At 42.5% G+C, this 16,737-nt stretch overlaps 1 protein-coding gene across 1 annotated transcript in view; it reads right to left on the bottom strand.

The window, feature by feature from the left end:
• The window catches only part of MED13 (mediator complex subunit 13), a 50,330-nt gene extending 34,450 nt beyond the window's left edge, over positions 1–15,880 (bottom strand). Inside the window, exons 1-3 of the mRNA XM_069033713.1 lie at positions 15,440–15,880; positions 13,341–13,575; positions 3,869–4,037 (exon numbers count right to left, since the gene is read on the bottom strand). Of these exons, the coding sequence (XP_068889814.1) occupies positions 3,869–4,037; positions 13,341–13,575; positions 15,440–15,505 (470 nt within the window). The 5' untranslated portion in view covers positions 15,506–15,880. The remainder of the gene's footprint in view (positions 1–3,868; positions 4,038–13,340; positions 13,576–15,439) is intronic.
• Between the last annotated feature and the right edge of the window lie 857 nt (positions 15,881–16,737).

The following is a 16,737-nucleotide window of genomic DNA, read 5'->3' as shown; positions in this document are numbered from 1 at the left end:
ATTCTAGACTTTCAGTTGTCTACCAGATCCACCCACAAATTCAGGATTACTCAATTGTTTGCTTACTGCTATTTCAATTGTGTTAAAGTTTAGCAAGTTGTAATTATTACAAAAAACTTCAAGAGATGCCCCTCACACAAACACTTGGTACTTGTGCTTCATTAGGAGTGTCATATTTGATCAAACTAGTATTTAATCTGACGGGTTTCCTAATCATACTTATTCCAGGTATACCCCACTAATGCACTAATGAGTAAGAGGAACAGTCTCACCCAAAGGAAGTGCAACCAGCACAGGCAGACAGACAGTGGGATGAAGCAGATCACAGTCTCCATCTCACATTTTTGAGGGGATTTTGGAATAAACCATACACAACCGTATTCTTGAAAGTGGCAATACCAACACAATTGGTTGGAAAGGAGAAAAGAGAATGACATTCCTATTTGTCAAATTTTAATTTAATGTGTACTCATTTAAACCCCATTATTGAGCGTCTGTAGTCTCCAAGTGACCAAAACAGGTTGTGACAGAGACGATTTTTTTTTTTGCTTAGTTGCAAAGACCATTAGCAAAATCCTCTCTTTAGTCTTTTATTCATCTGGAAAACTGAAATCACCTACTTAAAAATGGGAAACAAGACCCCAGCACACACTGCCCCCCTCCCTTCAGGGAGCTGCTCCATCCCTGCCCCATCTACCACCAGGAGTGGAACCAGCAGACGTGAAAACCTCAGAGAGTTTCCCCAGGCAGGGTAATCGTGTGACTTGTTCTGAGATCAAATTTCAGCCCATCCACGAGTGTCTCACTTTCCTCAGTGCTGGTTTTAGACTGGGGAGCAGCAGGGGAGGGAGGGAAGAGCAGGTCACGGTTGTTACCTCGCAGCACGTGACTGCACAACGCAAACAGCTGAGGCTCCCACAGCAAAACTTTTAAGAGATATCATATAATAGAGGTTAGTTTAATAAGTTTATTTGTTTAGGAGTCACATCATTAAACAGTGAACACTCAAAACTATTTCATTCTGACTTCCCTGTCATCTGCTCATGTGCCACACCGGCATCAATTATGAACATTTGGGACTGGCCTTTTAAAATTTAAATGTACAATGACCTGAACTTTTTTTTTTTTCAATATAACCTTATACAAGGAGGAAAAAAAAACCCCACCACAGCAACAGACAGGAAGCCAGAGCTGCTGGACGAGCTGTTATCACAGCCCAACACCTATTAGAATCACAGCCTCCTGGCTGCTGCGCCACCACCGACAGCTATTGTTGGGAGAGCAGAGCACAGAAAATCTCCCGTTCTGGAAGCACATGCTTTCAAACAGAACTCGGAAAAATCCAGACGGGATCAGCTTCAAATGAAAGAAACAGCTCTATTTGCACATCCTTCAAAGGGACAGACAGGGACAGAGCAGGGCTGAGGTCCCGCAGGTCGCTCAGCCACAGCCCCAGAAAGCCCAGGGGAAGGAGTCACCTCCATACCAAGGGCACTGACTGCTCCATTTCCAGTCAAATTCCTTGAAACTAAAGATTTCCAGCAAGAACAACCAACCTGATTGAAATCTGCAGTTGTAAAACACAGGGAACAAGTCTCTAGAGTGGCTGGCCAAGCCCCAAAGTGCAGGGTGAGATAAATTATGATCCAAAGCACACTGGTAGCAAACTTCACATCCCCAGGATACCAAATTACCTCAAATTACATAGGCACAGGAATTCCTTCACAGGGTTTCTGAACCTTAATGCAAAGAACAGTCCCAAAGACACCACAAGTAATATGAGATGAAAGACAAAAATACAGCTTCAAAACTGATTCTTAAGATATGTGCATCAGTACTCACAAACACAAGAGGGGCTGTTGGGAGTTTAGTTTGGTTTTTAATTAAGTCAGCCACATCTACAAAAGAAATTATAAACTTTGTATAGGTTTGGCTGATTAAATGGATCCTAAGGAATGAAAAATATGCAGAAGTTGTATTAAGGTTTAGTTTTTGTTAGTCCTAGACCAACTGTCTGGTAGGAAACATATCAGCACCCTAGGTGCAACATTCAGAGCTTTTTCCAGGCTGGCTACAAGTCTCTTTATGTGGGGCTTGCTGCAGTGTCACATTTAACTTTTGCCATGAGAGAAATGTTCCTTTTACTAGAAGAGTGTTCCAGACTGGAGCTACAGAGGTGGCATCACAAAGCACCCATGGCAGTGTTTGGGTTTCTCCCACAGGCCTGAAGTGACACCTCTGAAGAGCCCAACTTTCCTGAGAGCAGAGAATATCCCAATTCTAGATATTCCTGGAAGGGATGAGCCAAATTTGCCACGAGAATACACATCTGTTAACCATTCCCCCCACTTCATTCCATAAAAGCCAGTGCTCGGAGCATCACATGGTATCGAGCTATCTGGTAGGAAATACTGAAATTTCTCAACAATAAAATATCTTGCACAGATCTGCCAAAGCTTTTTACATATTTTTCCAGTAGTTCCGGGCTACACATGATGAAATTGTGTGAGTAAGCACACAATTCCTTCAGTTATTTGCATCAAGCATGCTGATATTCTGACCTTCTTTAAAAAAGAAGCAGAGCCTCCAAATTAAACAAACACTGCTATTTTATTTTAAAAGCTTTCATCAGCTTTTCCAGCTGCTCTAGAGCTTTACAGAATTACTCCAAGAGAATCCATGACATAACTAATGCTAGTTTAAAATCACAATTTGGTAAACCAGTTCCTCAAAGGAGGAAAGCCCAGACTGTGCCAACACGATATTGGCCAAAATAGTTAAAAGTAAACTTCTTACTATTGATTTATAGCAACAACACACAGAAAAAAAATGGATGGGCAAGGACACCCTGGAGAGGAAACATTTGCCCTGGCCAGGGTGGAGAAAGAAATGCCTGGAACTAAAGGACAAGTTTATACATAAATTAAAAGCAGCAGTTCACAACTACTAATAGAAACACACACAAACATGTGCTTCTGCTTCTTTTGCTCCAAAACAGCCTCTAAATTTCTTTCAAGTTTAAATTTATTGCAGAAGATGCCAACAATGGCCAACTCCACACCCAAAAAGCAAAGCCACTGATCTTAAAATTTCCTGCATGCAAGATTTAACACATACATAAACACACACACACACACAAAAAGCCACACAAAAAACCCCATCATCTAAGCTTTAAATTACTTTGGATTTTAAAAGCTGATTTGGGAACAGCGATTAAACTTGTTCCAGCTAACCTAGTTTTTATTCATTTCATTATTTATTGCTAGGCAACATAGACCGTGTCAAACCACGTTAGAACCATGAGAAGAAGTCCTTCCAATTTAGATCAAAAATTCTCTCCTTGCCCTCCTCCCCCTCAGTGTGGAGGCCACATGGATTCTTTTAACACCAGCATTCCCAGACACCATCCTCTTTCTGACCAGGAGCTGACATTCCAAATGCTCAGCATCTCCCATAGGATGCAAATTATCCAAAGCTCAGGTGGGATCTGCAAAGAGCTCTCTACAATGAGTCTTTCTTGGTGTTTGCAAGCAGAATTAGTCCCAGTAACCTGCAGGTCCAGGGCAGATATCTCTTCATTCAGGTATCTTTTTCTTCCTTTCTAGAAGGCTCTACCTTCTTTCCCAACCTCCCCATTATCCATGGTCTGGACATGGGCAGCACAGAAGACATTGTTTACCACATTTAGCATTACTTCCTTTCATCATAAGAAAGTTTTGAAGAACTCCAAAAAGGCAGAAAAATAAGAAAGCGCAGAGACCCAGGCTCCAGAATAAATCATGCATAGGAGTCTTTTAATTAAACCTTTCTTGTAGCACAAAGAATAGACCCTCCAACTTCTCTAATAAAGCAAAATAAAGCCTCCTACCTTTTGTTTATGGGTTTCTCATCTTTCTCGTAAGGCTTCACAAACCATTTCCCGATGCGGACGAAGTTCCTGTTCATCAGACACCTCTCCAGCAGGTTGTGCACGGCTTTGAACAGCAGAGTGCGGCACTCGTAGGAGAGCCCATTCTCCCAAACCCCATCCTCCTCTTCTGCAAGGCACAGGGAAAGCAGAAATCAGCACTGAATTCCATCCTCTTATTTCAGACATATCACAATGCCCTTTTCTCTCCCACAAGTTTTTAAGATATTCACAGCGTAACATGCAACCAAAACCAGCCTGTAATGTTCAGATAACTCTACTTACTTTATAATAGAGCTGCTAAATGTGATCAGCTATAAAAATATCTCAGCCCCCACAAGGAAAGAAGATTCAACAGTTATTTGTACACAAAAGGAAACAAGTAGCACCAGCACGTTACATATTTCAGCCTGCAAAAGCACTGTGTGATCTGTCTGTGAAGTGGCTCGTGTTTTGGGTAGTCTGAATTACTCATCCTGCAGAGTTAGGTGACAATTAGGCTTAAAAATAAATTTCCCAAAGCCAGACTTTTAACATATCCTGGTGTCTTTTGATCAGCATTGACTGAGGAAAGCTGGGAACAAAAGTCAGCAATCAACTGACCTTCAATGATCAACAATTTGCTAGAGATGACAAAAAATACTCAGATTCAGAATATTGGTAAGAGCAATCTGAGTCTCCTCAGAAGACTCAAAACTGTCATTAATCTCTTTAATTCAACATTAAAAATGAAGATATTTAAGCAGCCTAGCCCTGCTTTCTGGTGTACACACAGAAGAGAAAAATCAGCAAGACAAAGCCCAGTTCCTACCAATGGGATTCTGAAGTCAAACACTGACATCTTCTGTGCCCCACAAATCAAACACAGGCATGGAATGCAACTTGCACAAGCCAAGTTGGTTTGCCAAATGGAAAAGCAAGATTTATGACAAGAAACTGCAAACTCTTCCACCACTCTGGCTCCTGCTCAGCGTTTGAACGGGGTCTAGAGGCCCTCAAAGCACAAGCACTGGTCCCAAGAGCAGCACTGGCACTAGAATTCCCTTAGCCAGGTAAAACAAGGAACACCTGAAAGTTCCTGGGGTGTCTCTCAGGATACATCTGATATCACTCATCCCCAGCAACACTAATAAGGAGGATAATATAATAAAGCTTGAGATATTGTCCTTAAACCACTGGCAATCAGATCTTACCTTTATGGCTCTAATTCCTCATATTTTGTGTTTTACATCTATCCCTAAGGATCTGCTCCTGGTATCCTTGGACTAACCTAGCAGAGTTACTCTTCAAATGCCATTGCTTTTATACTCCAGGTAGCAGCAGAGACGAGAAGTTTGTCTGACATAGATAAGGAGACATATTTTTACTCCAGTCTCTGGATAGTCATGGAATAATTTAGGTCGGAGGGGACCTGTGGAGGTCATTGCTCCAACCTCCACACAGAGCCCAACGTGAGAACAGGTTGCTCATCTGTCACATTCACTGTCCCTGCACATCTCCAGGGACTGGAGCTTGAGTCCAGCTTTGCTTCAGCACCACAGGTCTGACAGCAGTGCCCTGCCTGCTCACCTCTCCTTCACAGAGCATTTTGGTTCCACTGCTTTGCTCCATGGTCAGAAAACCTCAGCAACACAGCCAAGTCCTTGCATTTTAAATCCCCCTTGGAAATAAGCCCCTTCACCTTTCTCTGGAAGCCACTTACAAGCTTAAAAGGTTGCAATATTATTAACTAAAGTCTCGGTATCCTTAAATTAGAGAGCATCTAGAAAACCAGACACCTAAGAGTTTTAATTAGGAAAAAAAACCTTACAGATTATTACAATAAACAATATTTAAGACAAGGATGACAGAGAAGGGAATTTCAATGCTATTGGAACCAGAATGTGGTGACCATGTTTGTGTTTTGTTATATTCCACATAGGGAAAAGTACATTTTCACACAAGAGCAGTATTGTGAGTAAAGGAAAGTTACTCCCGGTAACTCTGAGGGACAGAATAAGAATAAACAGACCTGCCCCATCATTTATAAAAGAGGAGGTGTGCATCATTACAGATGAATCATTCCATGAAATAATTTTCTGGGTAAGACAAGGAAAAACAAGGAGCAGCATTTCCCAAAGCCGAGACCTCACCACGCCTTTCCCACCCTACCACCTTACCCCAGCCTGGAGTTCAGCAAAAGCTTGTTTTCAAAAACTGCAAAGCTACAAGATAACACAGTAACTCACTAAAGAAACATCATACACCATTCTTGTAACAAAAAGCAACAAAAGTCCAAAGTCAAAGGGTGTAAAGTGCCCGTGCCAAGCACAGAGGCTGTTCCCCAGCTCCAGCCCTGGTGGATGCCCAGGCACAGCCCTGTCCCACAGGCAGCAACTCTGCTCCAGAGCGGGGCCAAAAAGCAGCTCAGCAGAGCAAACATTAACTCCAGAGCTCAGTCATATTGGACTTTACCTGCACAATAAACTCCACACCATTTCAAAGGTTACAGACTTGGTTTGTACACGGCTCTTGTCATTTCAAGGAATCCTTCCAAGCACATCCCCTGCATCCACGACCTTCTAGAAGAGGGAATGGAAGGAGCTAATTCCAGTTCTATGCCTAATTTTGTTTGGGCATGTTAGTGTAGCAATGACACAGAAGATGCCAAAATTGCAGAGACTGAAGTAACACCAGTCTTGTGTTTTGATGGTCACACTGTGGACACAAAGGAGAGGTTTCCATTCTCTGTACTCAGGTGCTTCCTTTACCATGATCAGCAAGTTTCCAGGCAAGAACTTGCCTCAAGATGTAACTCTTGAAAGCTCTCCTCCCTTGGATTATTACTGAACCAGAGAGTCCTTAGTTGAGTGTGTTATGTGGGGAAAGTATAAGGTGTGAGATGGAAATCACAATTAAAATTCCAGTGTTTGCTCACCAGGACCCAAACCCGGACCACCTGTTCTGACTGAAGTGCACCTTGCCACAGAAAGGGAAGGTAAAAGAAGCTGTGAGTTCAAGAAACCCTCATTTCAGAACATTATTCAAATTCATGCAAAAAACCCAGCAGTAAGTGTTCTGTGACTTTCTGAAACCTATTTAGTCATTCCCCTTCCCCCATTTTTAGTGGTGGAGAGAAGCAAACATGACATCTGCTCACATCTGCCAACTATTTTTCTTCTTAATTCGAACTGTTGTTTCTCAACATGAGAAAACCCCTCCCACTTAATAGAAAACTGTACACAGCAAACCATTCATTAAAAAGAGGGGGAGAGGAAGAGGCACTTTTGTCTTCTAATCTTCCTTAAACAATAAATTCAAATGTTCAATCTGATAATGGTAACAAAGCAAAATAAGTTGCTGACTCATTTTCAAAAGGTGCTAAGCCACAATTTCACTTTGGACAAGTGTTATCCACAAAAGTGCTCTGGCAACCTGAAGGTTACAAGTACTTTATTTTTGATGAGTTCTCTCAGCTGTCCAAAGCACTCAACTCTTCCCCAGCACACTTATCTTTATGTCAATCCATTAAACAATTTATACCCATATCCCACTGCTCCCTCTCTCTTTACATCACATATTAGACAGTTTTCCTCAAATGAAGCTAAAAATTATCAGGGAATGAAGAATTTATGGAAACAATGGCCAGGAAAAAGCAATTTGCATACTACACATAAATAAACTTTTTCAGTCAGCACCTTTTTGATATTTCCAATTTTATTGGAGGCCACTTGCCTTCAGTACTTCTATGTTCTCCTTTCCATTCTTCCTACAGTTCACCTGAACCAGTAAAGTTCATTTTTACTGATTACGCCCTTCTGTCTGTGTGCTGCTCTTGGAGAAGTGAAGAAAAAATTTGGAGCACCCTGAGAATATAAAACTCTTGCAATTTTTAGTGAATTCTGAAATAGGAGTATCTTTAAACCTTACAATTTAATTCATGTCAGTTTTTTAAAGCCTATTGTTATTCACAGATCTTTAGCCAAATTTATTAATCAAGGATTTCTAAGAAGTAATATATATATTATATAATGACAAATCTATATTGTAAATACAGAGACTTGAAAATACAATTTTTAACGAGACTTTTAAGAACATGGATTTCCCTCCTTCCTTTAACACACAGACCACCAGTAAGCACCAGTTCTCACACAGGCTGAGTGTTTACCACACCATTAAAAATATCTTCCTAATGCTCAATGAACCTCTAAAATAAACTATGCAAAGAAACAAAGCCTCCACTTTGGACTACAATCCCCCCCAATTACTTCAATTACACAGGATTTATGAAAAAATCCATTCTTTCATATCATGATTGAGACTTGTCTTTTGGAAGCATTTCTTACCTCACAGGCTCCCTTTTTTGACATTATGTGACTTTGCCAGTTATAAAAACACTGACACAAACCTGATATACAAATCAAATTTCATATATAAACCTCAGATTCCAAGGGAAGTAAATAAGCAAAGCAATGTGAAATTGCTGCAGTACACAATATTGTAATGATATGACAGAAACACTTTGAGTAAAAGTTTTCTATTTAAAAAACAGATTTTTGAATTAAAATACCTTAAATTGCTCAAAGTGAGAATTACACAGCAAAGCTACTGAAATACTGTTTTGGGGGCCTACATCCCTTATGAAACAAGTGAGAAGCAACAGATTTTGCAGGAAAAAAGGAGACCAATACAATTTTAAAATATCAATTTAAGAATCTGAGTAAGACAACTGAAGTTTGTTCCTAATAGAGTGGTATCTCTTATCTCCAGTCATTGAACAGAATCTAAATACAAGACTCTGGATACCCAAACTGTCCAAAATACCACACTGAAAATACTCCAGCACCATTCCAGGTTAGGTTTTCTGCTGCTTGCCCTTTACCAGTCTCACACATAGAGGTTTCATGCTCTCTACCCAGCAGAATATTTTCTAAATACTGACAATTTAAAACTAGAACCTTTCTGTAAGAGTGTAGCTACGGATGTTTAAAAGGATAACAAGGTAACTGCTCTCCCTCACTCTTTGTGGGGTGTAAGTTTGGCTGCTCTGGGCTACACAGCCACAAGAAAAGCTGAGGAACTTCCCAGCTAAATGACCCAGCGTCCTCCTCCTTCACTGAGTAATTCCATATGCAGGTACATGTAACAGTGTAAGTAATATATTTCAGTGTTCTGATTTATCCAGGTCATTATGCATGTGACATTGTACACACAACCAACATGACATGATGCCAAATCCTCACTGCCTGTGACAAAGCATTTTTCACCTGATTCCACAGAGATTTCACACCCATGTTGGTCAAGAAAGAAAGGGGGGAAAAAGTTAAATCTTTGTCACCTTTGAGCTCACAGCACGTCACAGAAGTTTGATAAAACTGCTCCAGTAATTTTTGCATAATGCTTATCAGCAGTTTTGCTTAAGTGGCTACATCTCTAACATGGAGGACTAAAGAAATGCTGAAGCATCAATGCAGCAAGAACACTTGGAATGCCTCTCCTGACTGACACAGAACACACAGATCCTTCCCAGACAAGGGGCTGCAGCTCACCGTGCTCACATCAGGTGCAAAATGTTTTTAAAAGCATCCTTTCCTTTTGTATTTTTTTTTTCCTGTAGGAGTTAAACGATCTTAGGGAGCAATTGTTATTTTAAAAAAGCATCACTGGCTGAACTCTTTTCCAAGCTGCCTTTGCCAACTCCTTGCAACTGGCAGGGTTTGCAGCCCCTTGGAATGATAACTGGCTCATCCTCTGGTTTCCATTGTCCTGGAGTAATGAGACACTCAGTGCTGACATCAGCACAATCTCACTGATTTTTTGGGGACAGGGATTTGATCTATAATGCACATGCATCGAGAACTACACAACACATATTAGTCTTTGGTGCCAGGACTGTTTTTACCACACAAACAAGCATCAGGATTCTTCCAAGCTCTCCTCCAACCCGCAATATTTTTATACATTTCCCCCTCACAGAAGCATGAGCAAGATTGTTCAGCAAACAAAAACTGATTATCTTCATATATGACAGACAACTCTTTAATCTTTAAAGTAAATTAACCAAATCTAATAGACACCAGAATGAAGAAGATGCATCTTGCAGCTCACCATTTAAAAGATGCAATTTGAAGGTCAAAGCCATATAGCAGCATTCCCCTATCCCAGCATTAATCAAATTGTAACCATTTCCTTGGGACTATGTCTTGTACATAATTCATACCCGACTGTTCTCAGGTTTAAAATCATCTACAGTCAATTTAAAAAAAAAATAATCCAAGTGTAGAGGTAGCCACATGAAAATAAGAAAGAACCTTTCTAATAAAACAACTGCTGATCAGAGCAGTGAGAGACCATTGCCTTCTGAAATTGGAAGAGATATCCTACTTTAAGGTTTGAGTTGCAAGAATTACTATAATCAAGCCTCACCGTCAGAACAAAAACATAACCTTTGAGGTTGTTAGAGGCTAAAATAACATTTCACTAACTTCTGTCTGCCTCTAGCTACGTTGGGTTAGAAATAGACTTCTGTTTTTTCGGCTGTATGTACAGTAAGTAGGTTCCTAGGGAAGGGAAAAAAAAACATGATTGAGTGAAGTCAATATTCCTGATCAATCAGCATCTCTGAACAAGTCTCCTTTTGACATGCCCCCAGGCAACAACAATCCCTGACCATCAACAAGACACTTAGCCAAGGCTTGGAATGAGAACTCCGACACAGCCATGAGCAGGATTCAAACGTGACTCCAGGGCAGAGAGTGAACTTCTAGAAGGTACAGCTGAACACAGAGATAGCATTTATTTTTTCACCGTAGCTGTACATTCACAACCCTGTACATCCCCTTTTGGAGGGATCTTGGGAAGGGGACAAAAGGGTTCTGGAAGGCTGACATTTTTCAAATCCCTCAGGGCTGATAACCAAGATGTGTTCCAGTCACTGAACACCCATTGTTCACTGGAACTACACATCACCAAAAAAGTCACAAACTGTCAAAATACCAACCTCTCTTTAACAGGCAGAATTTCATACCAAAGGGAGCCAGAACCAAGAGTTACTAACGTGGCTCTGGCAGATTTCTAACCAGGGCTCTCTCAAGGGCCCCTTCCCCAGGAGAAATCTGTCCAAAGGCACTAAGGGAGAAGCTGCTCCTTCTCCCCATCCTCCAGGACAATCCTTCACCTATCCAGCAGCAAACTTCTAAATGAGGCAACACCTCAACCTCCAGCAGCAAACAATTTCCAATCAATTTTGCAGGTAACAAGCCTGTACTAAGAAGTCATTTATCATTCCCATTGAAAATGTTACAAGCAATCATTGGGAGAACAAGGCAGTGTGAATTACCAGGAGAAATTGTCCACCGATGAAAAAATCCATTAGGCTACGACAAAGGTCAGATAACATTGTTTGGGTTCAGCCATAATTCTCTCTTCTATGAGATCCACGTTAAGATTTTGTGTAACAGCAAAGAGAAAAAGTGCAGATGTGGGCATCCGCTCAGCCACCTCCTCTACAATCCATCTGATGAGGATCTGTATCAACTCCTGGGCAGAAGAGCCTCACACACACTCACAGATTATGATGTCTCTTTTCCATTAAAAGAGGACAAAAATGTGTCTGCAAAGCCCAAGGTGTCAGACACACCCACACCCAGACACAGGTGACAGCCTCAGGAGTACCAGCATTACACAGAACACGTGTGGAACAGCTCTGTGGAAGCACAGGCACCCACAGGTGACCTGAACAAAGAAAATACCCAAAGACATGGCTGGGAGACTAATCCTCCACTATCTCTCCCTTATACCCTAAGAGAGGTTAAGAATTGGTAAGTCCCTGGGATGATACCTGCTTATCTGCCTGTGCAAAAGGGTAATTCTGTACAAGCACAAACACGATGCTGATCTCAAACTCCAGCTACAAACCACCACTGTTTTCAAAAGGTCCCTCTGTGCTAAATCACCAGGAGACAGACTCAACAGAAGGCAAAGAAAGTTGCTCAAACAAATAATTTTAATGGTTAGGTAGCACAAAATTGCACTTTCCAAGTGGCTTAAACTTCATTGGATTTCCCATTCAAAACGTACTTGTCTTGATTTAATCCCACAGCCAAGAGCACACAAAATTCACACAGGTCCTTCCACACAAGTGTTGGTCTTGGCTCAGGGCAGGCCCAGGCCAAAAACACCCAGCACTGGGTCTAAGTTAGATCTCAGACACACAAAGGATGTTCCCTGCAGGTCAAAACTGAGGTTATTTATAGGTCAAAATAAGGAAGCCTTAAATGCACTAAAATATCAAGCAAACTCCAGTGTAAGTGCCATTTAAAATGCAAAGTTTGTAGTTCCAGGACAGACAGGAATAGGAGCAACAGCCCAATCTTTGAAGTCAACTATTCAAAGAAGTAAACATCATTTCAGTGCATCAATTGTTTTTCAGATCACAGTATTTTTGTATGAAAATTCCACACGTTATTAAATTGTTTCAAATCAACTTCCTCAGTGGCACTTTAAACTCCTGTTTGTTCTCCAGCTTATCCACACACACAGGCAGCATTAACAATTTCTGGTTACCAGGTCACCAAACCTTGGTCTCATTTTACACTTCAGTAATCTGAATACTGTACATTATTTGAAAGGAAATTAGAGTGATGTGTTTGTTGGTCGGTTTTTTTCTCCCCTAGAATTAGTTTAGTCTCACCTTTAGACTCACCCAATTTAAATATCTAACTCCGTCACCTTGCTGATAAGCAGCTGGAAACCATCTACGTGGGGAATTGAGCTCAACAAGTAAACATTTCCAAAGGAAGGTGCCAAATTCGAAGTACAACATTATTGAGAAATACAAATATTGTCAGTCTTTCAAAAGGCTGGGTTTGAAAGCAGGTTCAGAGCACCAGGAAAAGGGGGGAGAGGAATCATAAAAACTGAAGGTTTACAGATTTTTGCATGGAAACAGCTGGTTAGTTCCAGGTGCCTCCTTCTGACTGATGGCTTCTCACTGATGGTGTGAATTCCAACCAAAACAATTCCGAATGGTTCAAGAGCTGCCCAGATCTCTACAGTTCTTATTACATAATAAAATGAACTTTACTATTTGAATTTGAAAACTCTAATTGCCCAAGATCCCAAAGGGATCTTATCAAAACATGTGTAAGCCATCACTTGTGAATCACAGGCACAGCTTTCAGCACAGCTTTCTCATGAAGAAGTTGCCAAAACTCATAAGCTTGTGTTTTGTTTTTTTCAAGAAAACAAGTGGGGAGCAAACCCCCTGTTTCTTGAAAATCCAGCAGTCCAAGGTGAGCTGAACACAGAGGGGATGGTTGATCACTGCTGTAATAATTTGGTGAGGGTAACAGCAACAAATTTCTCTTTTCTAGAGACAACATTCCACCTCGTACAGATATCAGCAGTACCAGGATGTTTCAGTGACCACAGGAAGGTACGACCAAGCTCCTACCTGAGAGATCATGATGGATCAGGTCAGCAAAGTTGGGGTCATCCCCCCACCAGAATATCCAGAGCTCCCTGCGCCCAGGCCTCTGGTCCCGGCGCCAGACACTGAGCACGTCGGCCTTGAGACAGCGGCTGAAGCTGCTCAGGATGGGATCCTCCTCCGTGACCGGGAAGAGAATGGGGGCAGAAGTTGGGCCCTGCCACACGTAGCGCTTCCATTTAATCCCAGTTAGATCAGCCTGGGGGAGAGAAAAGAACAATCAGGTTGCAGGTACCTCCAGCAAGCACATCCTGCTACAAGGAGATGGCACGGGGAGAAAGGGAGGATTAACCCCCCAGAATTTAACGGGAACCATGTTGGTAAATTTTGTGTGCCTTAGGAGATAAACTGGGAACAATCAGGCATCCTGGTTTAATAGCTCATTAAATAACTGCAGTAAAGCAAGAGCTGCTCATTTTCGCTGCAGCTTTAAGGTTATACAGAGAAAAATCAGATTTGATTTAAAGTAAAAGAGTGAAAGACAAGTGAGCAATGTTATTATTCACAGACTGCAACTGTCCAATCTCCTAAACGCTTGCCTTGTCAAGGAACATCTTTCTTTTTGCTTATTTATGCAAACACTGCCTTTTCCATCCAAGATTACTCCATGGAAATAGGTGATACAGTAAATCACACATTCTTCCAGCCATCTACCACTCTGGAAAATTTCACAAGTTTCTCCATTGTAAAAAATTCTCTGTATTTCCCCCAGGAAGGCTCTCGTGTTCACCGATTTTACCAAGAGCTATCATACTTTTCATTCCTCACACCACATTTCTAGAATTTAAATCCTAGTTTTATCATTCAATTACACATTAGACCTTCATCCACACTGATTATGATCCACTAAACCCCCTTCTAGGCAAAAATTAATTTGACTTTACACAGGGAAAGAGTTACTACTCTGCGTAATGGGAAGCAGACAATTCTTGGATTATCTACACCACAACACCAAGTTCTAGCACTAAGTTTTTCACTCGAGCACCTCACCTTAAGGCAGGTAGGGGAGGCATTGCCCCGGGTTCTCTTTGGGAAGGGAGAGCAAGGCAGGCTGGCATTTGTGAAGAAGTTACTATTTTTTGTCTTCCCAATATGACAACACACAAAAGATTACTGCAACATTTAAACCTAACATGGCAGCCTCCCTACCTTCAGCAGGAGAGCAATTTAGATGAAAGGTTGCCTGCAACAGTTGCTACTTTAGAAAGACTTTCAGATTTAAAATTGCACTATTAAGATGGAGCTGCAGGCCTGATGCAGGCTGCAGACACGGTCAGGCTAACCAGATTCCCCTCCGTCCAAAAATATGAGTGCCACAGCTTGGCACAGGATTGTTGTAACAATCTCTAGAATCATAAATATCAGGCAGGCAGCTAAGATTAGCTCATTTGCATTAAAAGCTGATGAAACAGCTCAGCACAGCCACCAAAAAATTGCATCACAGTCCAGTTATATCGAATTTACTTTCGGAGCGACCAAAACTCAACACTGTGAGCGATTTGATACTCGGGTTAAAAAAAGACTACAAAATGGTGCACATCAAAACACAAGACAGGGAGGGCATCACCAAAAGCAGCCCTCCAGAATAAACACAAGCAAGGAAAGGGATTCGTTTAAAAGCGAGGAAGAAAGGAGGCTTCGCCTCGGATTTGTCTGGGATGTCACGAGTGGGGAGGGAAAAGAGAAAGTTCCCCGAGATGTGGGGCTGGGAGGAGCAGCAGATCCCTTCCCCTGCGAGAAATACCACGCTCAGAGGCAGGAATAGGGAGAAAGGAGGAAAAGTTGGAAGGCACGGAAAGGGAAGGAAAAGGCGAGTTGCAGGGAGGCTACTATCCAGGAAGAAAGCGGAGGGAGGGGCGAGGCGAGACAGACAGCGATGGAGGGGAACCAGAGGGGCATGGGAGAGTTGGCTGCTCCAGGCAGGGCCTACTCCGAGGGCTCATCCAGCAGAAGCTCTGCTAAAAATGGCTGCTTTGCTTCCACTGCCCCTTCCCCCTCCCCCAGAGCTCCGAGCCCTTCCCTCGGTGGCCCCGGGCGTGTGTGCGCCGGGGGCCGACACTCACCAGGCAGAAGAGGTTGGAATGGCAATCCTCCAGGCTGGCCCCGTTCGGCACGAAGCAGGAACTCATCCTCACAGCCACAACCCACACGCCATTATCCCACAGCCTCCGACAAGAAAGAAAGAGACAGAGAGAGAGAGAGAGAGAGAGGGAGAGAGGGAGAGACAGACAGCGAGAGGGAAAGGGGGAGGGGGGCTCTGCACACGCACAAATAATAATACAATTAAATAAGGGATTTACAGACACACGCACACGAAATAGTGGCAGGGGAAATAACCCGCGAGGAGAGAGAGAGGTATGGGAGAGGGGGGTAAAAAATATATTTAAAAAAAAATTAAAAAAAAAAATTAAGGAGGAACTCAGAACATTTTCTCGTCTTCTGGAGCTCAAACGGGGGTGTAAAGCCGCCGTGGAAGAGGAGAACAGAAAGAGGGAGGTGGTAAGTAATCCAACGACGGGAGATTAAGATCAAAATCCTCCCTGTTCCTCTTGTCTTCTCGTTCGCATAAGGAGGGGAGGGAGAGGAGGTAAGGTGAAGGGGTAATTGATCCAACAAGAGAATAAAAATGGGGTAATTAATCCAGGGGGGCTAGGGGTAAAAATCAGTTGACATCCCTCCTTCCTCTCTTCTCAGATGCCAAGCAAGAGAAGCAGGAAAAAAATAAATAATCCAGCGGGGGCAATTAATCCAGAACCCCCCCTCCGCTTCCTCCTGTTCCTTTAGTCATCAGATGAGAAAGGGGCAAATTGTGGAATGACTGGGAACGATTGGCCGTGGGAGAGAGAAAAATCCAGGCTCGTCTCTTCGGAGTCCGAGGGCAACAGGGTGTGGGGGGGTCAGATTCTTCTCCCCTGCTCCAAAAATATTCCAAATAAATTAAAATTTAAAATCATAAAAACAAACTTCAGGGGCCAGAAGCAAGGCCAGTCTGAAGAATTCGTAAAGGCAGAGCAAGAAAAATTTCCTGGGGTGTACCCCAAAAAAACATCTGCGGGGGCAGGGGAGGGGGGAAGGTATTCCTTGAGAGAGAAAGGCCGCAAAAGTCTCCTTAGCAGCCCAGCGGGGGATTAAATTCCCGTGTGGAAACCCCCCCTCCCCAAAACGAAATACTCTTCGCAGCGAGGGCGAAACCAAAATATCATCCGCTGGGTAAAAATTCTTTCCGTGGGGAAAGGAGGGAGGGGGAGAAGGGTGGAAGGAGGAAATTGCGGGTGACCCTCGAAGTCTCTTCGGGGAAGGATGGAGGAGTCTCCGGGAGGCCGATCCCCAGCCTTTTCGGGGGAGGAGGACGCGGTAAATC

The sequence above is a fragment of the Aphelocoma coerulescens genome, chromosome 19, assembly GCF_041296385.1.
Source record: "Aphelocoma coerulescens isolate FSJ_1873_10779 chromosome 19, UR_Acoe_1.0, whole genome shotgun sequence".
Classification (NCBI taxonomy): Eukaryota; Metazoa; Chordata; class Aves; order Passeriformes; family Corvidae; genus Aphelocoma; species Aphelocoma coerulescens.
Note: the sequence above shows the minus strand (reverse complement) of the source record. Positions and strands in the feature narration are given on the sequence as shown.